Here is a 23382-nt window from a genome sequence, read left to right as displayed (position 1 = left end):
TGGAAGTTTTGTAATAATATAATCAAAATCTACAAAGTAACTAGTAACTAAAGTTTTCAAATGAGTATTTGTACAAAAGTGCAATTTTGCTCAAGTACAGCCCAACCCTTTCCACCACTGTATAAAATGTATATAAAATGGTTTAAAAGTATTCCAAAATATCTAATCTATACAGGGGAGAAAACAGAAGGCATGATGGGAGTATCTGAGCTGATCATTTCCACGGCAACTCTGGGCGTTATATTCTCGCTGCTAGCCGGACAGCCCCTCCTGATTATCGGCTTCTCGGGACCGCTGTTGGTGTTTGAAGAGGCGTTTTACAAGGTGCCCGAACAGAATACAGGCAAATTACAATGTATACCACTTCTGTCACATTATTGAAACATTGGTAACTGCATTTTGAATGACTTGAAGGGTGACCTGATCTGCCTTGGAAGGTGTACAGGACATTGTTTTGGCATGGCCAGACTTATATCACTGCGTTAGATGTTAGTCTGGATTCTCTGTGTGGAATCTGCATTTATATAAAAACAAAGTATCCCATTTGCATACTGGTTCCTGATTTGGAGGGAGTGAAATCCAATCACAACTGCCAGACCAAGGGCAGTTTTCTTTTAGCGATGGCTGTCGTCCCTATTTTGGGCACTCAAATTATAAAAAAATTGTGAATCGCTTCGGATTTTACATTGAACAACCCACCCCCCCCCCCCCCCCCCAACCCCCATTTTGCTCCCTTCAGTTTTGCCAAGCGCAGGATTTCGAGTACCTCACCGGGCGTGTGTGGATCGGTTTCTGGCTCATCTTCATTGTCCTGGTGATTGTGGCGGCGGAGGGCAGCTTCCTGGTCCGCTACATCTCACCGTTCACGCAGGAGATCTTCGCCTTCCTCATCTCCCTCATCTTCATCTATGAGACCTTCTCCAAACTCAGCAAGGTAGCCGAGCGGCAGCATGTCGTTGCGGTCAGGTGGAAAATGTGTATGTCCAAAAAAAAAAATACCTTTCAGGAAATGGGGGGGGAAGAAATCATGGATTCTTGTAGTTATTTGTCACCAGTGTTGATTTAGTTTTGGTCATAGTCTTTTGACAGTCTTTTGACAACTCAATGACTTGGAATACACACGTTGACAGTCTCTGTAGTAAACTACAGCAAAGACTGCACTTCCTCCGACGTCTCAGGGTTCATGGTGTTGACCAAAGATTTATGTTAGTGTTCTATCGAGCAGTCTTGGAAAGCCTGGTCAGGTTTGGCATCACAGTTTGGTTCGGTAATCTCTCAGTGCAACTGAGGTCCAAATTGTTCAGATTGGTGCAGACTGCAGGGAAGATCATAGGGGTAAGACAACTCCCCTCTCTTCAGTCTATTTATGAGCAGGCTACATTAAAACAGGCTCAAAAAATTGTCAGTGATGTTACCCATGTTTTACATGGCGAGTTTGTACTTCTGCCCTCTGGGAGAAGATACAAAGAACCAAAGTGGAAGTACATTAGATTAAAAAAATCGTTTGTATCAGCATCAACTAAGATGCTGAACGAGGCTCTGAAACAGCGGTAACTACGTGAGGCCTGATTATCCACATCATGTGTGCAATTGTGTAATGTTGTGTCTTCCTCTGTAATGTATTTTAGTTGTCATTGATGTTTTATGTGTGGCTGTAGCTGGGGTGAAAGCCCAAGACAAATTTCCCTTGTGGATAATAAAGTTTACCTTGACCTTGACCTAAACTTAAAATGTCATTTAGTTTTTAGTCATCTTAAATGTTTTAGTCCTAGTCTAGTTTTAGTCGACTAAATATCATAAGATTTTAGTTGAATTGTATATAGCTTATTTTAGTCTAGTTTGTATTTGTTGACAAAATAGTCAATATCTTTAGTCTTAGTTTCAGTCATCATAGCTTAGTTTTCATTTAGTTTTTATTTAGTTTTCGTCAGTGAAAACAAGTAGTCGACAAACATCATAGTTTTAGTTTTAGTCAATGAAATCAACACTGTTTGTGTCGCAAGCTCTTGTTAGCTCTTTTCAGAATCAGAAAGACTTTATTGTCTGTTTAAGTGCCAGGGACGTTATCCCGTCTTTATTACGTCTTTGCAATGGATGCCACGGGCGTTAAGACATCCTCCCTTTTTCTTTTTTAAAGGTATATTCAGTGATTTCACTCAAAAAACCTTAGGTTTCGTTTTTGGCTGTGGGACCCAGCCTTTCGTCCAATCAGGATAGAGAGTCAAAAACGAAACCTAAGGTTTTTTGACCCCCAGGGGTTAACTGGGGACAGGGAGGAACTCCTTATATGGCCAGCACACTCTATAGTAGGGAGGATTATCACAACAAAACAAAAAAATAAGTGATATTTGAATTAAGTGAAATCACTGAATATACCTTTAACCATATTTAGAAAATTCCTCTAATCTGGTGTACAGGTGATGACATGCACATTACATGCATAACCCATTCTGACCTGAGATCAGATTCATACGAGGTTTCCACTGGACACACACTGGTCTGATTAACCCATTCTGACCTGAGATCAGATTTTAAAAAATGGTCAGTCGCTCTTCGGTTCTTCAAAAATAGCAGACCTACAAGCTCGTATCGCGCCACTCGGTGGCGCGATATGAGCTTGTAGATCTGCTATTTTTCAATAGCTAAAGCATAACATGATGCTAACACCAAAATGGGTGCCCGGTCAGAATGGGATAATAGAATTACAAATTCTTTCTTTCTTTATAATGGGAGAATTGGCACTCGGAGCCTAAACTGGTGACCACCAGGTGGCGCTGAAAGAGTTAAAATGACTTTACAGTAAAAATGGGCTGAAGCAGTTAATCAGCAATATTGTATTTGTTTCCCAGGTCTTTCAGGAGCATCCGCTAATGGCAACCTACCCGACCACCACATCTTCTCCATTTGGCCCAAACACAGCCACGCCTGGAGGGGGACGACCGACCGAAGTGCTCAACCAGCCCAACACTGCTCTACTATCTCTGGTGCTCATGCTGGGAACTTTCTTTGTAGCCTTCTTCCTCCGAAAGTTCAGAAACAGTCCATTCCTGGGCGGAAAGGTAATTTTGCTATAGTGCGTCTCCCAACTAAACTAAACTTTATTTCTCGATGGATGTCCGCCGCACCCATGGGAATAATTAAGGTGAAATGATGTAGATTATATAATGTTATATCTATTAATTCACTGAATCTCTCCATGTCTGACTGTGTATGTCGTGTGTGTCCCATATCGAATACAAAAAGGGGCTCCTCAAAGCTATTAACCACATAAGCCCTATTCAACCTTTCTCAAAAGGTCACAACGTAGTGAATGTGAGGTTGTACTTGTAGATCTACTCCTTTTGTGATTTGTTGATAACATTTTTTCAAAAATGGTGAAATATTTTCCCTAGAATGAGAGAGAGAGGGAGAGAAGAAGAACAAACAGAAGACAGACTTAGTACAATGTTTTTCCCATGTTTTATATATTATTATTTTTAAATATTGATTGATTGACTTTAATTTGATAATAGAACTCGAAGGGTCTCGGATATGAAACGTTGCCCAAATTCAGTCATAGAGCACCGAAGTCTGACGTCACTTTCAGTAGAGGGCGTCAGTCCCCATGTATTTGTTTAGTTGCATTGAAATCCCCATTGAGGCGATTTTAGATCGCCTCATATAACAACTGTGTTTGAAAAATAAACATGTCACCCCGGCCGTTTCACTCATATGGATATGAAGAATCAACTGACTGAGAGAAAACGCTAATGTTACTGCTGCTGAATTAGTTAGATTTTCGCTAGAAGCAGACTGTATCATATATGAGTGACTGACTGTTGCAAACGATACAGAGACACCTTCCCGACAATAACGCAGAGACAGCTTGTTTATTTTTGGACCACAACGCTTATAGTACACGATATTAAGATCACCCCATGTTATTCTCCATAGAGACATTACTTCCGTGAACCAGGGGAATCGTCGGGATGAGCGAGTTACGTCAGGACTTCGGTGCTCAATTGAGTATACATGTCATAGACAGGCTGGCAACATGAACTCTGCGATCCATTTTATGCTTTTATTTGTTTTAATTATTATTTTCTTTTATAAGACTATGTTGAAAGTAATGACTCATTGTCATTAAAATTGTCCAGTTCTTTGACTTTCCTATAGTTGGAATCAAACCCAGACAAAATGGTGCGAGAGCGCCAAATTCTGGCCATTTATTCCAGCAGAGAAATAACTGATTTTCTTTCTTTGGAAGAAGAGCATTATTATATTATTGGATGACGTCTGTGGCTCTCCATCCAACTGTCAATAAAAAGTTGTGCTTTTGTCTTTGAAGAGGAAGTAGTTTAAAGGTTTTTTAGTTTTTAGTTTAAAGGTGAAGTCGCCCCCACAGTTTCCCATGCCCATTTGGTGCGTACAGTACGTTTAAGGCCATGTGACAAGTGGGGAATGGCAACGGCGAAGTGTGTTGAGAGGTCGCGTTGCTTTTGAAGCAGCAAAACAAACCCTTACTTACTTACTTACTTACGCCTATAGCCCAACTTTGGGCATAGGCCACGAACAAGAGCTCTCCAGACATCCCGGTCCTGGGCCATCTTCTCCAGCTGTCCCCATGTGTGGCCAGATCTCTTCACATCTGCATCCAGGTCACGGCGCCGTGGTCTGCTTCTCTTCCTTTTCCCTTGTGGCTTCCAGAACAGGGCGTATCTTGTGATGCTAGAGGCAGGCTTTCGAAGAGTGTGGCCGATCCACCGCCAGCGCCTCTGGATGATTTCTTCCTCCACCGGGTGTTGACTTGTTCCCAGTTACTGATTTTATTTGGCCAGCGTATTCGGAGGATTCTTCTGAGGCAGGTGTTTATGAATGTCTGGATTCTTGTCATGGTGTTTGAAGTTGTTCTCCAGGTTTCTGCTCCGTACAGCAGGAACCGGCTTCACCATGGAAATAAAAGTCCTGGTCTTTGTGTTCATGGGAAGATCTGAGGCTCCCCAGACAAAAACCAAACCCGCCTTTGTTTAAACGCGTGATTGGTTGTCTGCCACGTGACCATCCGTTTTTGATTGAGAAGGTTACTTCTCACCGCTGATTCCAACACATTTTCACTCTCAACACGTCATATTTCGATGCTCGACGACTTTACAGGCATATGCAAACATATGTCACACTCATTGTACAGATATTCTACTGTTAGACGGATGTTAGGTTCTTAGCTTGCTTATGTTCCTTGATGACTATTTTTATGTATTTGATGTATTACCATGTGTTGTTCGTGTTTACTGTAAATCGCTCTGGATTAAGAGCATCTGCTATTGTGAATTGTATGTGCGATGCTGATACCAAGGACGCTCTTGCATGTACTGTACCATGTTGGCGACATTGGCTCATATAAACCGATTCCCGCCGTATCAGTATGAAAATCGGATGGGACTTGTGTTAATTTTAACGAGTGTTTTGTTGCTCTCCTCCCTACAGGCCAGGCGAATCATTGGTGATTTTGGCATACCCATCTCAATATTATTCTCAGTACTGGTGGATTGGTCCATTCCAGAGACCTACACACAGGTACTATCACTACTAAAATACTTGGTCCTTTGAATACAATAACTAAGTTATGCTAATGCATGTTTATAAAACACATACACATCAATGTAAAATTGACATTGCATTAAAACAGACTTTTCTGCATGTATTTCTTAGCAGGCACTGTTGTGTCATCATATCAGGTATTTTTTGTGTTGTCTTAATGATATTATTAATATTATAATGTTTTTCCAGAAACTCAATGTGCCATCGGGTTTTTCTGTCACGTCTCCTGACAAGAGAGGCTGGTTTATCAGTCCGTTTGGTGACAAGCGGCCTTTCCCCGCCTGGATGATGGGGGCGTCCGTCGTGCCCGCCATCCTCGTCTTCATCCTCATCTTCATGGAAACCCAGATCACCTCGTACGTACCATCTTTTGGATGTTGTTGATGTTGTTTTCTTTGCCTCTCAGGACGGGAACCCCTTTTAGGGCTCTTGATAGCAGCATAAGATTTTTGTAAAAAAAAAAGAAATTGTTATCAAATGTTTTTTATTTTAAGACAAAAATCACAATAAGACACGTTAACAACATGAAAGACTCAAAGCAAACAAAACACACACAACAGCAAAAGCAAGGAGCACAAAAACAAAAACAAACAATCCCACCCACCCCTCCCCCCCCGAGACCAAAGATGCCACAAAATGTCATCACTCCTACCACTGTGCAATGGAAACAAAAAACAAATAAATAATGATAATAACAATAATAATGATCAAACCATGCCCCCAACCAAATCTCAATGTTTTCCTCTTTTGCACCATGCAATCTTGCTGTAGACATTTCTAGATAAATGATATCCAGAAAGGTCAAAGCCCATTGGCGAAATGACAATGTATGAGGCGGTTTCCAGTGCGAAGCAACCATCTTCTTTGCGGCCGTTACGCCAGCAAAGAAGACACGAATACGGGTGTTATTTAATGGCAACTGGGATACATCATTTAATAAGAATAGAGATGGGGAGGGTGTGATGTTAACTTGTAGAATAGTCGAAAGGTTAGTAGCAACCAAATTCCAAAATGTGAATACACTCGGACACTCCCACACCATATGAAAGAAATATTATATAAAACTTTAGGTCAGGATTTATAAGGCTTTTCTTTCTTAAAAAAAAAAAAAGGATACACCCGTCCTGTGGCTTGAATAAAGCTAATTGACATGTGAGAGGATATTTCGGTGTGGCCAATATATCGGCAAATTATTTGACTTTTGACTTTCGGTACGTTGCCCCATATCTGCCGGCAACGTACAGTACCATGGACAGTTTTGATGAAATCTGAGGAGGTTAGGAGGTACAAACGTCTGTTATCGCTCTCTGAGGGACTACAACCCCAAACAGATGGCAATACATTCCTGGAGAAAGAGATAGCACACATGGTGTCAACTCTGTCTGTCAACAGAAATGGCGAAATCCCCAAGGCAAGTTTCAGTATATCAAAGCACATCGGAGGTTGATGTAAACAAACAGCATTGATCTGTGTTGAAATGGCCATTCCAGCACTGACTGTGCACATGGTGCAGTGGTGGAACCATGTGCACAGTGCTGGAATGGCGATCAAGTACTTTACTTGAATATGTCCGATTTCCAGTACTTTTACTTCTACTCCACTACATCTCAGAGGCAAATGTTGTACAGAATGTACACTAAATTTTTTGGAAAACTTTAGTTTTCCATTAACAGTTTGACTGCGGAAAACGATTTATCGGACTTTTAATCAACCCCCCTTCACTGCCGAGATTGTTGTATTACCTTTAGAGCATACGCTGAATTATTTGGGCTTTTAATCCGCGAAAATCGAGCGAAAAAAGCTTCCTCTGTCTGTTATGAACGATCGTACCACCCGCCATCTTGGTACACCCGGAAGACGCAGCACAGGACCCTCCTCCATGAGGCGTTGAACCCCATTCGTTTACATTGGCCTCAATTTCCCAGAAGCCCTAGCAGCCCACAGCATGTGACGATTTCCGGTTTCATCTCAAAACAGATGCATCTTCTCTCTTTCTCCGCGGCAATGACGGATTTTCTTTTTTTTGTTTACATTACGGCGGATTAAACACATAAAACAAAAGGCGCGTATGTCCGATATGGCAGCGACAATAACCTGGAGTAATCCATTCAAAGCACGGAAACTGTTAAGTGTAGATTTATTATTATTACAGAACATACAGTAGCCCAATATACATTTTGACTATATGAAAATAGCCAATCTACAAGCTCACAAGTGAGTACTCTCTATTTTTGTAACTTAAAGGATATTTTGATATCAATACTTTTGTACTTTTACTCAAGTACATTTTGAATTCCGGACTTTTACTTGTAACGGAGTATGTCTACATTGCAGTATTGATACTTTTACTTAAGTAAAACATGCAAGTACTTTTTCCACCTCTGGCACAGTGGATGTGTTTAACGTTCAACACTGGAGGCGTACCCAGTTACCCACATCGTTTGGTTGTTTGTGATGTTTGGGGAAATATATATATTGTATCGTAATTTATCTGTCATCATAGTCATAATGGATGTTATGAGAGCCATTAGAATCTCTTACTCTCTGTGAAAACATCCTACTTCCACATATTATTTAGATTTAGATAACAGCTAAGAGATAAGATGTTTTGACTAATATTTTGTTAAGTGTTAACTGTTAAGTGTTTCTAATACATTTGAAACGTAGATAAACATAGATTTGATTAAAAGTTCTGTTTGACAACATTTATTTTTAATTAAATTAAAGAAATTCAAATAATGTATTAATTCTAGATTAATAGAAATCAAAGAATGACGAGATTCCCGTCATCTGGCACAGGGGGCTTATAATACCTAGCCTCGGTACCAGGCTTTCATTTTTGTTTTTGTTTGCAAAAATGTAAAGCCTGGAGGAACGCATTGGCCGCTCTGGTCTAAAAGTGGGAGTCAACCCTTCCGGGTGGGCGTCGCTCCAAATGATGTGACGTAGCGCTGCACCAGGGGGGAGAGGAGGGGCCGGGGGTGACGGACAGATCGATGAGATCCAATCAGGGCGTGCGCAAATCTGAGCCGCGACCCGCCCCTCTAGACCAGAAACCTAACACGTTAGCTCAGGCTATATAATACCTAATGCCGCGCAATCCCGTCATTTGGCTGAGATTGTAATTGTGTTAAGCCATTCATGTCGACCCCTTCCCGGCCCACAGGCTGATCGTCAGCAAGAAGGAGCGGCGTCTGGTCAAAGGCTCGGGCTTCCACCTGGACCTGCTGTTGATCGTCACGCTGGGCGCCATCTGCCCGCTGCTGGGCCTGCCGTGGCTCACGGCCGCCACGGTGCGCTCCGTCACGCACGTCAACGCCCTCACCGTCATGAGCAAGGCCACGGCGCCCGGCGAGAAGCCCATGATCCAGGAGGTGAAGGAGCAGCGGGTGACCGGCCTGATGGTCGCCGTGCTCGTGGGTAAGAGTCGGAGGAGCAATAGGGAAGGAAGGAGGGGGAGGTGCTTGTAGATCAGCGGTTCTCAACCTGTGGGTCGGGCCCTCAGGGGGCAGTAGAAGTGACAATTTAAGGGCTTCTAAGAGCTGCTTAATAATAAATGAAAACGGACATTACTGCATCAAAAGTAATCAACAAACTATACTATAAAAACTGGTCAAAACATTGGCCAATTGTCAATTGATATAAGAAAGAGGGGAACATTGTACTATAAGCTTGTAGAGCTTGATCTGCTATTTCCACAATGTGGAACCGAGTCAAACTACTGTAAATTGAATTCCTCAACTAATAAAATTCCCAAGAGCTTATCAGGGTGTGACTCCCCAGTTCAAATATGAATATGTTGGGGGGGGGGGGGGGGGGGGGGGGTCACGACCTGAAAAAGGTTGAGAACCACAGCTGTAAATCAGGGAGCCATACTACTTTATAATGACATATGGTTATGTTTCAGAAGACATAGCACTCCTACACCCTACTCAATTGGCTGGTTCTAACACCCTATAACTCAATTGGCTGGTTCTAACAAGTCTTACGCGCTGTTTCTGCTGGACATAAAATCTATAAGCCGCGACTTTTTACCCATGATTTGAACCCTGCGGCTTATACAACGGTGCGGCTAATCTATGGATTTTTTCAGCTGACGCAGAGCCATCTAAGGCTCTGAGCTAACGTAACGGCCACTAGGGGGCCACCTGCGGCTTATAGTCCGGTGCGGCTTGTATTCATATTTGGGATTTTCCCTAAATTTGGCTGGTGCGGCTTATATTCAGGTGCGCCTTATAGTCCGGAAATTACGGTAGATGGTACAATGTTGAAAATGAGTGGCATTAGTTCCTAGTTTATTTGTTAGATACAGATTATTATTATATAAAAAAACATGCGTTAACCACTTCAGCCCTATATATACATTTCGGCCACTTGAAAATAGCCGATCTACATGCTTGTAGATCTGCTATTTTCAAAAGATTTTATACATTTGACAACTTGTGAAATTGGACGTTCTGCATAATGAGTATTTTCTATTTTTGCTTCATTACAGTAAGTACATTCTGATGCCAATTCCTTTGTGCTATGGGCTTATACATCTGCTATTTTTGAAAAATCTCGAAAATGTGGCGCAAATCTTTGAATATATATTCTGTCACAGTGACGGCTTTTAACTCAAACCTTTGCTTCTGGGGGGGCTCCCTGGAACAACATATTTCCAGATGGGGGTCTGCGGCCAAATCATATCATACTATAATTCACCGAATGTCTGTGTGTCTGTCTGTCTGTCTGTCAGAAACATTGCCGTAACTTCTTACTGCCTGCACCAATCACTCCCACTTTTCACACAGGCAGGCATTGACCATATGAATATGGAGGGCGTAACGGAGCCCTTTTTTCGATTTGACACATTCATTATTAATAATGAATTTATTAGTGAATTAAAACGCACCGGGCGCAGTACCCCCCGCGGGGGGCAAATATCTCACAACGGGTAAGGGCTAGTACAGATAATTCTGTATTTCATGACATGAGAAAGGTTGAGCACCACTGACATAGAAACTTTTAAGATTTAGAAGTCTACTGTAAATGGGTATGAAATGTGAGAGTACACTGAAATGAAAGCGTATGACTGACTCCTCCTCTTGCCCCCCCCCCCCCCCCCCCCCAACGACGACACCAGGCATGTCCATAGTGATGACGGACATGCTGCGTCTCATCCCACTGGCCGTGCTCTTCGGCATCTTCCTCTACATGGGCGTGACGTCGCTAACCGGCATCCAGCTGTACGAGCGCATCACGCTCATGGTCACGCCCGCCAAGCACCACCCGGACCACATCTACGTCACCAAGGTAACTAAAACCAAGCACCACCCAGACCACATCTACGTACGTTTCCAGTACTTTTACTTCTACTCCACTACATCACGTGTATGTACGTGTGATTAATATTATTTTTACTTTTTATTAGGTTTACTGGTAAACTATAAATAAATTAGTAGTGGGATTCATGTTTGCATAGGAAATGACTAGTTTTTAGCTTATAGTTTTAGTCTTTGTAAATCTTCTCAAGGAATGCCTTGAATTGGTTATACACCGGCATGCATTCATTCTCACCGCATTACTAGTAACCATGTGGCTGACCCTATACCGCACGCAGAAACCATTACTAGTAACCATGTGCCTAACCCTATACCGCACGCAGAAACCATTACTAGTAACCATGTGCCTAACCCTATACCGCACGCAGAAACCATTAGTAGTAACCATGTGCCTGACCCTATACCGCACGCAGAAACCATTACTAGTAACCATGTGCCTAACCCTATACCGCACGCAGAAACCATTAGTAGTAACCATGTGCCTGACCCTATACCGCACGCAGAAACCATTACTAGTAACCATGTGCCTGACCCTATACTGCACACAGAAACCATTACTAGTAACCATGTGCCTAACCCTATACCGCACGCAGAAACCATTAGTAGTAACCATGTGCCTGACCCTATACCGCACACAGAAACCATTACTAGTAACCATGTGGCTGACCCTATACCGCACGCAGAAACCATTACTAGTAACCATGTGCCTAACCCTATACCGCACACAGAAACCATTACTAGTAACCATGTGGCTGACCCTATACCGCACGCAGAAACCATTACTAGTAACCATGTGCCTAACCCTATACCGCACACAGAAACCATTACTAGTAACCATGTGCCTAACCCTATACCGCACGCAGAAACCATTACTAGTAACCATGTGGCTGACCCTATACCGCACGCAGAAACCATTACTAGTAACCATGTGCCTAACCCTATACCGCACGCAGAAACCATTACTAGTAACCATGTGCCTGACCCTATACCGCACGCAGAAACCATTACTAGTAACCATGTGCCTGACCCTATACTGCACGCAGAAACCATTACTAGTAACCATGTGCCTAACCCTATACCGCACGCAGAAACCATTACTAGTAACCATGTGCCTGACCCTATACCGCACGCAGAAACCATTACTAGTAACCATGTGGCTGACCCTATACCGCACGCAGAAACCATTACTAGTAACCATGTGCCTAACCCTATACCGCACGCAGAAACCATTACTAGTAACCATGTGCCTAACCCTATACCGCACGCAGAAACCATTACTAGTAACCATGTGGCTGACCCTATACCGCACACAGAAACCATTACTAGTAACCATGTGCCTGACCCTATACCGCACGCAGAAACCATTACTAGTAACCATGTGCCTAACCCTATACCGCACGCAGAAACCATTACTAGTAACCATGTGGCTGACCCTATACCGCACACAGAAACCATTACTAGTAACCATGTGGCTGACCCTATACCGCACGCAGAAACCATTACTAGTAACCATGTGCCTGACCCTATACTGCACACAGAAACCATTACTAGTAACCATGTGCCTGACCCTATACCGCACGCAGAAACCATTACTAGTAACCATGTGCCTAACCCTATACCGCACGCAGAAACCATTAGTAGTAACCATGTGCCTAACCCTATACCGCACACAGAAACCATTACTAGTAACCATGTGGCTGACCCTATACCGCACGCAGAAACCATTACTAGTAACCATGTGCCTAACCCTATACCGCACGCAGAAACCATTACTAGTAACCATGTGCCTAACCCTATACCGCACGCAGAAACCATTACTAGTAACCATGTGCCTAACCCTATACCGCACGCAGAAACCATTACTAGTAACCATGTGGCTGACCCTATACCGCACACAGAAACCATTACTAGTAACCATGTGGCTGACCCTATACCGCACACAGAAACCATTACTAGTAACCATGTGGCTGACCCTATACCGCACGCAGAAACCATTACTAGTAACCATGTGCCTAACCCTATACCGCACGCAGAAACCATTACTAGTAACCATGTGGCTGACCCTATACTGCACACAGAAACCATTACTAGTAACCATGTGCCTGACCCTATACTGCACACAGAAACCATTACTAGTAACCATGTGCCTGACCCTATACTGCACACAGAAACCATTACTAGTAACCATGTGCCTAACCCTATACCGCACGCAGAAACCATTACTAGTAACCATGTGCCTAACCCTATACCGCACGCAGAAACCATTACTAGTAACCATGTGCCTAACCCTATACCGCACGCAGAAACCATTACTAGTAACCATGTGCCTGACCCTATACTGCACGCAGAAACCATTACTAGTAACCATGTGCCTAACCCTATACCGCACGCAGAAACCATTACTAGTAACCATGTGCCTGACCCTATACCGCACGCAGAAACCATTACTAGTAACCATGTGGCTGACCCTATACCGCACGCAGAAACCATTACTAGTAACCATGTGGCTGACCCTATACCGCACGCAGAAACCATTACTAGTAACCATGTGCCTGACCCTATACCGCACACAGAAACCATTACTAGTAACCATGTGCCTAACCCTATACCGCACGCAGAAACCATTACTAGTAACCATGTGCCTAACCCTATACCGCACGCAGAAACCATTACTAGTAACCATGTGCCTAACCCTATACCGCACGCAGAAACCATTACTAGTAACCATGTGCCTGACCCTATACTGCACGCAGAAACCATTACTAGTAACCATGTGGCTGACCCTATACCGCACGCAGAAACCATTACTAGTAACCATGTGCCTGACCCTATACCGCACGCAGAAACCATTACTAGTAACCATGTGCCTGACCCTATACCGCACGCAGAAACCATTACTAGTAACCATGTGCCTAACCCTATACCGCACGCAGAAACCATTACTAGTAACCATGTGGCTGACCCTATACTGCACACAGAAACCATTACTAGTAACCATGTGCCTAACCCTATACCGCACGCAGAAACCATTACTAGTAACCATGTGGCTGACCCTATACCGCACGCAGAAACCATTACTAGTAACCATGTGCCTAACCCTATACCGCACGCAGAAACCATTACTAGTAACCATGTGCCTAACCCTATACTGCACACAGAAACCATTACTAGTAACCATGTGCCTAACCCTATACCGCACGCAGAAACCATTACTAGTAACCATGTGCCTAACCCTATACTGCACACAGAAACCATTACTAGTAACCATGTGCCTAACCCTATACCGCACGCAGAAACCATTACTAGTAACCATGTGCCTGACCCTATACCGCACGCAGAAACCATTAGTAGTAACCATGTGCCTGACCCTATACCGCACACAGAAACCATTACTAGTAACCATGTGGCTGACCCTATACCGCACACAGAAACCATTACTAGTAACCATGTGCCTAACCCTATACCGCACGCAGAAACCATTACTAGTAACCATGTGGCTGACCCTATACTGCACGCAGAAACCATTACTAGTAACCATGTGCCTAACCCTATACCGCACACAGAAACCATTACTAGTAACCATGTGCCTGACCCTATACTGCACACAGAAACCATTACTAGTAACCATGTGGCTGACCCTATACCGCACGCAGAAACCATTACTAGTAACCATGTGCCTGACCCTATACCGCACACAGAAACCATTACTAGTAACCATGTGGCTGACCCTATACTGCACACAGAAACCATTACTAGTAACCATGTGCCTGACCCTATACCGCACGCAGAAACCATTACTAGTAACCATGTGCCTGACCCTATACTGCACACAGAAACCATTACTAGTAACCATGTGGCTAACCCTATACCGCACACAGAAACCATTACTAGTAACCATGTGGCTGACCCTATACCGCACGCAGAAACCATTACTAGTAACCATGTGGCTGACCCTATACTGCACACAGAAACCATTACTAGTAACCATGTGGCTGACCCTATACCGCACGCAGAAACCATTACTAGTAACCATGTGGCTGACCCTATACTGCACACAGAAACCATTACTAGTAACCATGTGCCTGACCCTATACTGCACACAGAAACCATTACTAGTAACCATGTGCCTGACCCTATACTGCACGCAGAAACCATTACTAGTAACCATGTGCCTGACCCTATACCGCACGCAGAAACCATTACTAGTAACCATGTGCCTGACCCTATACTGCACACAGAAACCATTACTAGTGACCATGTGCCTGACCCTATACTGCACACAGAAACCATTACTAGTAACCATGTGGCTGACCCTATACCGCACGCAGAAACCATTACTAGTAACCATGTGCCTGACCCTATACTGCACACAGAAACCATTACTAGTAACCATGTGCCTGACCCTATACTGCACACAGAAACCATTACTAGTAACCATGTGCCTGACCCTATACTGCACACAGAAACCATTACTAGTAACCATGTGCCTGACCCTATACTGCACACAGAAACCATTACTAGTAACCATGTGCCTGACCCTATACTGCACACAGAAACCATTACTAGTAACCATGTGCCTAACCCTATACCGCACGCAGAAACCATTACTAGTAACCATGTGGCTGACCCTATACCGCACGCAGAAACCATTACTAGTAACCATGTGGCTGACCCTATACCGCACACAGAAACCATTACTAGTAACCATGTGGCTGACCCTATACCGCACACAGAAACCATTACTAGTAACCATGTGCCTAACCCTATACTGCACGCAGAAACCATTACTAGTAACCATGTGCCTGACCCTATACCGCACGCAGAAACCATTAGTAGTAACCATGTGCCTAACCCTATACTGCACGCAGAAACCATTACTAGTAACCATGTGCCTGACCCTATACTGCACACAGAAACCATTACTAGTAACCATGTGCCTGACCCTATACTGCACACAGAAACCATTACTAGTAACCATGTGCCTGACCCTATACTGCACACAGAAACCATTACTAGTAACCATGTGCCTGACCCTATACCGCACGCAGAAACCATTACTAGTAACCATGTGGCTGACCCTATACCGCACGCAGAAACCATTACTAGTAACCATGTGGCTGACCCTATACCGCACACAGAAACCATTACTAGTAACCATGTGGCTGACCCTATACCGCACGCAGAAACCATTACTAGTAACCATGTGCCTAACCCTATACCGCACGCAGAAACCATTACTAGTAACCATGTGCCTGACCCTATACCGCACGCAGAAACCATTAGTAGTAACCATGTGCCTAACCCTATACTGCACGCAGAAACCATTACTAGTAACCATGTGCCTGACCCTATACCGCACGCAGAAACCATTAGTAGTAACCATGTGCCTAACCCTATACTGCACGCAGAAACCATTACTAGTAACCATGTGGCTGACCCTATACTGCACACAGAAACCATTACTAGTAACCATGTGCCTAACCCTATACCGCACACAGAAACCATTACTAGTAACCATGTGCCTAACCCTATACCGCACGCAGAAACCATTACTAGTAACCATGTGCCTGACCCTATACCGCACACAGAAACCATTACTAGTAACCATGTGCCTGACCCTATACTGCACACAGAAACCATTACTAGTAACCATGTGCCTGACCCTATACTGCACACAGAAACCATTACTAGTAACCATGTGCCTGACCCTATACTGCACACAGAAACCATTACTAGTAACCATGTGCCTAACCCTATACCGCACGCAGAAACCATTACTAGTAACCATGTGCCTAACCCTATACCGCACGCAGAAACCATTACTAGTAACCATGTGGCTGACCCTATACCGCACGCAGAAACCATTACTAGTAACCATGTGGCTGACCCTATACCGCACACAGAAACCATTACTAGTAACCATGTGGCTGACCCTATACCGCACACAGAAACCATTACTAGTAACCATGTGCCTAACCCTATACTGCACGCAGAAACCATTACTAGTAACCATGTGCCTGACCCTATACCGCACGCAGAAACCATTAGTAGTAACCATGTGCCTAACCCTATACTGCACGCAGAAACCATTACTAGTAACCATGTGGCTGACCCTATACTGCACACAGAAACCATTACTAGTAACCATGTGCCTAACCCTATACCGCACACAGAAACCATTACTAGTAACCATGTGGCTGACCCTATACCGCACACAGAAACCATTACTAGTAACCATGTGGCTGACCCTATACCGCACACAGAAACCATTACTAGTAACCATGTGCCTGACCCTATACCGCACACAGAAACCATTAGTAGTAACCATGTGGCTGACCCTATACTGCACACAGAAACCATTACTAGTAACCATGTGGCTGACCCTATACTGCACGCAGAAACCATTACTAGTAACCATGTGGCTGACCCTATACCTCACGCAGAAACCATTACTAGTAACCATGTGGCTGACCCTATACTGCACGCAGAAACCATTACTAGTAACCATGTGCCTGACCCTATACTGCACACAGAAACCATTACTAGTAACCATGTGGCTGACCCTATACCGCATGCAGAAACCATTACTAGTAACCATGTGGCTGACCCTATACCGCACACAGAAACCATTACTAGTAACCATGTGCCTGACCCTATACCGCACGCAGAAACCATTACTAGTAACCATGTGGCTGACCCTATACCTCACGCAGAAACCATTACTAGTAACCATGTGGCTGACCCTATACTGCACACAGAAACCATTACTAGTAACCATGTGGCTGACCCTATACTGCACACAGAAACCATTACTAGTAACCATGTGGCTGACCCTATACCGCACGCAGAAACCATTACTAGTAACCATGTGCCTAACCCTATACCGCATGCAGAAACCATTACTAGTAACCATGTGCCTGACCCTATACCGCACACAGAAACCATTAATAGTAACCATGTGCCTGACCCTATACTGCACGCAGAAACCATTACTAGTAACCATGTGCCTAACCCTATACCGCACACAGAAACCATTACTAGTAACCATGTGGCTGACCCTATACTGCACGCAGAAACCATTACTAGTAACCATGTGCCTAACCCTATACCGCACACAGAAACCATTACTAGTAACCATGTGCCTGACCCTATACCGCACGCAGAAACCATTACTAGTAACCATGTGCCTAACCCTATACCGCACACAGAAACCATTACTAGTAACCATGTGGCTGACCCTATACTGCACGCAGAAACCATTACTAGTAACCATGTGCCTGACCCTATACTGCACGCAGAAACCATTACTAGTAACCATGTGGCTGACCCTATACCGCACACAGAAACCATTACTAGTAACCATGTGGCTGACCCTATACCGCACACAGAAACCATTACTAGTAACCATGTGCCTAACCCTATACTGCACGCAGAAACCATTACTAGTAACCATGTGCCTGACCCTATACCGCACGCAGAAACCATTAGTAGTAACCATGTGCCTAACCCTATACTGCACGCAGAAACCATTACTAGTAACCATGTGCCTGACCCTATACTGCACACAGAAACCATTACTAGTAACCATGTGCCTGACCCTATACTGCACACAGAAACCATTACTAGTAACCATGTGCCTGACCCTATACTGCACACAGAAACCATTACTAGTAACCATGTGCCTGACCCTATACCGCACGCAGAAACCATTACTAGTAACCATGTGCCTAACCCTATACCGCACGCAGAAACCATTACTAGTAACCATGTGGCTGACCCTATACCGCACGCAGAAACCATTACTAGTAACCATGTGGCTGACCCTATACCGCACACAGAAACCATTACTAGTAACCATGTGGCTGACCCTATACCGCACGCAGAAACCATTACTAGTAACCATGTGCCTAACCCTATACCGCACGCAGAAACCATTACTAGTAACCATGTGGCTGACCCTATACCGCACACAGAAACCATTACTAGTAACCATGTGGCTGACCCTATACTGCACACAGAAACCATTACTAGTAACCATGTGGCTGACCCTATACTGCACGCAGAAACCATTACTAGTAACCATGTGCCTGACCCTATACCGCACGCAGAAACCATTACTAGTAACCATGTGCCTGACCCTATACCGCACGCAGAAACCATTACTAGTAACCATGTGCCTAACCCTATACCGCACGCAGAAACCATTACTAGTAACCATGTGCCTGACCCTATACTGCACACAGAAACCATTACTAGTAACCATGTGGCTGACCCTATACCGCACGCAGAAACCATTACTAGTAACCATGTGGCTGACCCTATACTGCACGCAGAAACCATTACTAGTAACCATGTGCCTAACCCTATACCGCACGCAGAAACCATTACTAGTAACCATGTGCCTGACCCTATACCGCACACAGAAACCATTACTAGTAACCATGTGGCTGACCCTATACCGCACACAGAAACCATTACTAGTAACCATGTGGCTGACCCTATACTGCACGCAGAAACCATTACTAGTAACCATGTGCCTAACCCTATACCGCACGCAGAAACCATTACTAGTAACCATGTGGCTGACCCTATACCGCACACAGAAACCATTACTAGTAACCATGTGGCTGACCCTATACCGCACGCAGAAACCATTACTAGTAACCATGTGGCTGACCCTATACCGCACGCAGAAACCATTACTAGTGACCATGTGCCTAACCCTATACTGCACGCAGAAACCATTACTAGTAACCATGTGCCTGACCCTATACCGCACGCAGAAACCATTACTAGTAACCATGTGCCTGACCCTATACCGCACGCAGAAACCATTACTAGTAACCATGTGCCTAACCCTATACTGCACACAGAAACCATTACTAGTAACCATGTGCCTGACCCTATACTGCACGCAGAAACCATTACTAGTAACCATGTGCCTGACCCTATACTGCACGCAGAAACCATTACTAGTAACCATGTGGCTGACCCTATACCGCACGCAGAAACCATTACTAGTAACCATGTGCCTAACCCTATACTGCACACAGAAACCATTACTAGTAACCATGTGGCTGACCCTATACTGCACGCAGAAACCATTACTAGTAACCATGTGCCTAACCCTATACTGCACGCAGAAACCATTACTAGTAACCATGTGGCTGACCCTATACCGCACGCAGAAACCATTACTAGTAACCATGTGCCTGACCCTATACTGCACACAGAAACCATTACTAGTAACCATGTGCCTGACCCTATACCGCACGCAGAAACCATTACTAGTAACCATGTGCCTGACCCTATACCGCACGCAGAAACCATTACTAGTAACCATGTGCCTGACCCTATACCGCACGCAGAAACCATTACTAGTAACCATGTGCCTGACCCTATACCGCACGCAGAAACCATTACTAGTAACCATGTGCCTGACCCTATACTGCACACAGAAACCATTACTAGTAACCATGTGCCTAACCCTATACCGCACGCAGAAACCATTACTAGTAACCATGTGCCTAACCCTATACCGCACGCAGAAACCATTACTAGTAACCATGTGCCTGACCCTATACCGCACGCAGAAACCATTACTAGTAACCATGTGGCTGACCCTATACCGCACGCAGAAACCATTACTAGTAACCATGTGCCTAACCCTATACCGCATGCAGAAACCATTACTAGTAACCATGTGGCTGACCCTATACCGCACGCAGAAACCATTACTAGTAACCATGTGCCTAACCCTATACCGCACGCAGAAACCATTACTAGTAACCATGTGGCTGACCCTATACCGCACGCAGAAACCATTACTAGTAACCATGTGCCTAACCCTATACCGCATGCAGAAACCATTACTAGTAACCATGTGGCTGACCCTATACTGCACACAGAAACCATTACTAGTAACCATGTGCCTGACCCTATACTGCACACAGAAACCATTACTAGTAACCATGTGGCTGACCCTATACCGCACGCAGAAACCATTACTAGTAACCATGTGCCTGACCCTATACCGCACGCAGAAACCATTACTAGTAACCATGTGCCTAACCCTATACCGCACGCAGAAACCATTACTAGTAACCATGTGCCTAACCCTATACTGCACGCAGAAACCATTACTAGTAACCATGTGCCTAACCCTATACTGCACGCAGAAACCATTACTAGTAACCATGTGCCTGACCCTATACCGCACGCAGAAACCATTACTAGTAACCATGTGGCTAACCCTATACCGCACGCAGAAACCATTACTAGTAACCATGTGGCTAACCCTATACCGCACGCAGAAACCATTACTAGTAACCATGTGGCTGACCCTATACCGCACGCAGAAACCATTACTAGTAACCATGTGGCTGACCCTATACCGCACGCAGAAACCATTACTAGTAACCATGTGGCTAACCCTATACCGCACGCAGAAACCATTACTAGTAACCATGTGCCTAACCCTATACCGCACGCAGAAACCATTACTAGTAACCATGTGCCTAACCCTATACTGCACACAGAAACCATTACTAGTAACCATGTGCCTGACCCTATACTGCACGCAGAAACCATTACTAGTAACCATGTGCCTAACCCTATACTGCACGCAGAAACCATTACTAGTAACCATGTGCCTAACCCTATACCGCACGCAGAAACCATTACTAGTAACCATGTGCCTAACCCTATACTGCACACAGAAACCATTACTAGTAACCATGTGGCTGACCCTATACTGCACGCAGAAACCATTACTAGTAACCATGTGCCTAACCCTATACTGCACGCAGAAACCATTACTAGTAACCATGTGCCTAACCCTATACCGCACACAGAAACCATTACTAGTAACCATGTGGCTGACCCTATACCGCACGCAGAAACCATTACTAGTAACCATGTGCCTGACCCTATACCGCACACAGAAACCATTACTAGTAACCATGTGCCTGACCCTATACCGCACGCAGAAACCATTACTAGTAACCATGTGCCTAACCCTATACCGCACGCAGAAACCATTACTAGTAACCATGTGGCTGACCCTATACCGCACGCAGAAACCATTACTAGTAACCATGTGCCTGACCCTATACCGCACACAGAAACCATTACTAGTAACCATGTGCCTGACCCTATACCGCACGCAGAAACCATTACTAGTAACCATGTGCCTAACCCTATACTGCACACAGAAACCATTACTAGTAACCATGTGCCTGACCCTATACTGCACGCAGAAACCATTACTAGTAACCATGTGCCTGACCCTATACCGCACGCAGAAACCATTACTAGTAACCATGTGCCTAACCCTATACTGCACACAGAAACCATTACTAGTAACCATGTGGCTGACCCTATACTGCACGCAGAAACCATTACTAGTAACCATGTGCCTAACCCTATACTGCACGCAGAAACCATTACTAGTAACCATGTGCCTGACCCTATACTGCACGCAGAAACCATTACTAGTAACCATGTGCCTAACCCTATACCGCACGCAGAAACCATTACTAGTAACCATGTGCCTGACCCTATACTGCACACAGAAACCATTACTAGTAACCATGTGCCTAACCCTATACTGCACACAGAAACCATTACTAGTAACCATGTGGCTAACCCTATACCGCACGCAGAAACCATTACTAGTAACCATGTGGCTGACCCTATACCGCACGCAGAAACCATTACTAGTAACCATGTGCCTGACCCTATACCGCACACAGAAACCATTACTAGTAACCATGTGGCTGACCCTATACTGCACGCAGAAACCATTACTAGTAACCATGTGCCTAACCCTATACTGCACGCAGAAACCATTACTAGTAACCATGTGCCTGACCCTATACCGCACGCAGAAACCATTACTAGTAACCATGTGCCTAACCCTATACCGCACACAGAAACCATTACTAGTAACCATGTGGCTGACCCTATACCGCACACAGAAACCATTACTAGTAACCATGTGCCTGACCCTATACCGCACGCAGAAACCATTACTAGTAACCATGTGCCTAACCCTATACTGCACGCAGAAACCATTACTAGTAACCATGTGCCTGACCCTATACCGCACGCAGAAACCATTACTAGTAACCATGTGGCTAACCCTATACCGCACGCAGAAACCATTACTAGTAACCATGTGGCTAACCCTATACCGCACGCAGAAACCATTACTAGTAACCATGTGGCTGACCCTATACCGCACGCAGAAACCATTACTAGTAACCATGTGGCTGACCCTATACCGCACGCAGAAACCATTACTAGTAACCATGTGGCTAACCCTATACCGCACGCAGAAACCATTACTAGTAACCATGTGCCTAACCCTATACCGCACGCAGAAACCATTACTAGTAACCATGTGCCTAACCCTATACTGCACACAGAAACCATTACTAGTAACCATGTGCCTGACCCTATACTGCACGCAGAAACCATT

At 44.4% G+C, this 23382-nt stretch overlaps 1 protein-coding gene across 3 annotated transcripts in view; it reads left to right on the top strand.

Moving 5' to 3' along the window:
• slc4a3 (solute carrier family 4 member 3) overlaps window positions 1–23382 on the top strand; it is a 92611-nt gene that overhangs the window by 57777 nt on the left and 11452 nt on the right. For all 3 annotated transcript variants that reach the window (XR_014569971.1, XM_083776911.1, XM_083776910.1), the window contains 7 exons: window positions 176–324; window positions 740–934; window positions 2850–3059; window positions 5464–5553; window positions 5767–5933; window positions 8744–8997; window positions 10703–10872. Coding sequence is in view for 2 of the 3 variants with exons in the window: in XM_083776911.1 (XP_083633037.1) it covers window positions 176–324; window positions 740–934; window positions 2850–3059; window positions 5464–5553; window positions 5767–5933; window positions 8744–8997; window positions 10703–10872 (1235 nt within the window). In the remaining variant the exon portion in view is untranslated. The remainder of the gene's footprint in view (window positions 1–175; window positions 325–739; window positions 935–2849; window positions 3060–5463; window positions 5554–5766; window positions 5934–8743; window positions 8998–10702; window positions 10873–23382) is intronic.

Source organism: Protomyctophum parallelum, assembly GCF_964188405.1.
Source record: "Protomyctophum parallelum genome assembly, chromosome: 11".
Taxonomy (NCBI): Eukaryota; Metazoa; Chordata; class Actinopteri; order Myctophiformes; family Myctophidae; genus Protomyctophum; species Protomyctophum parallelum.
Note: the sequence above shows the minus strand (reverse complement) of the source record. Positions and strands in the feature narration are given on the sequence as shown.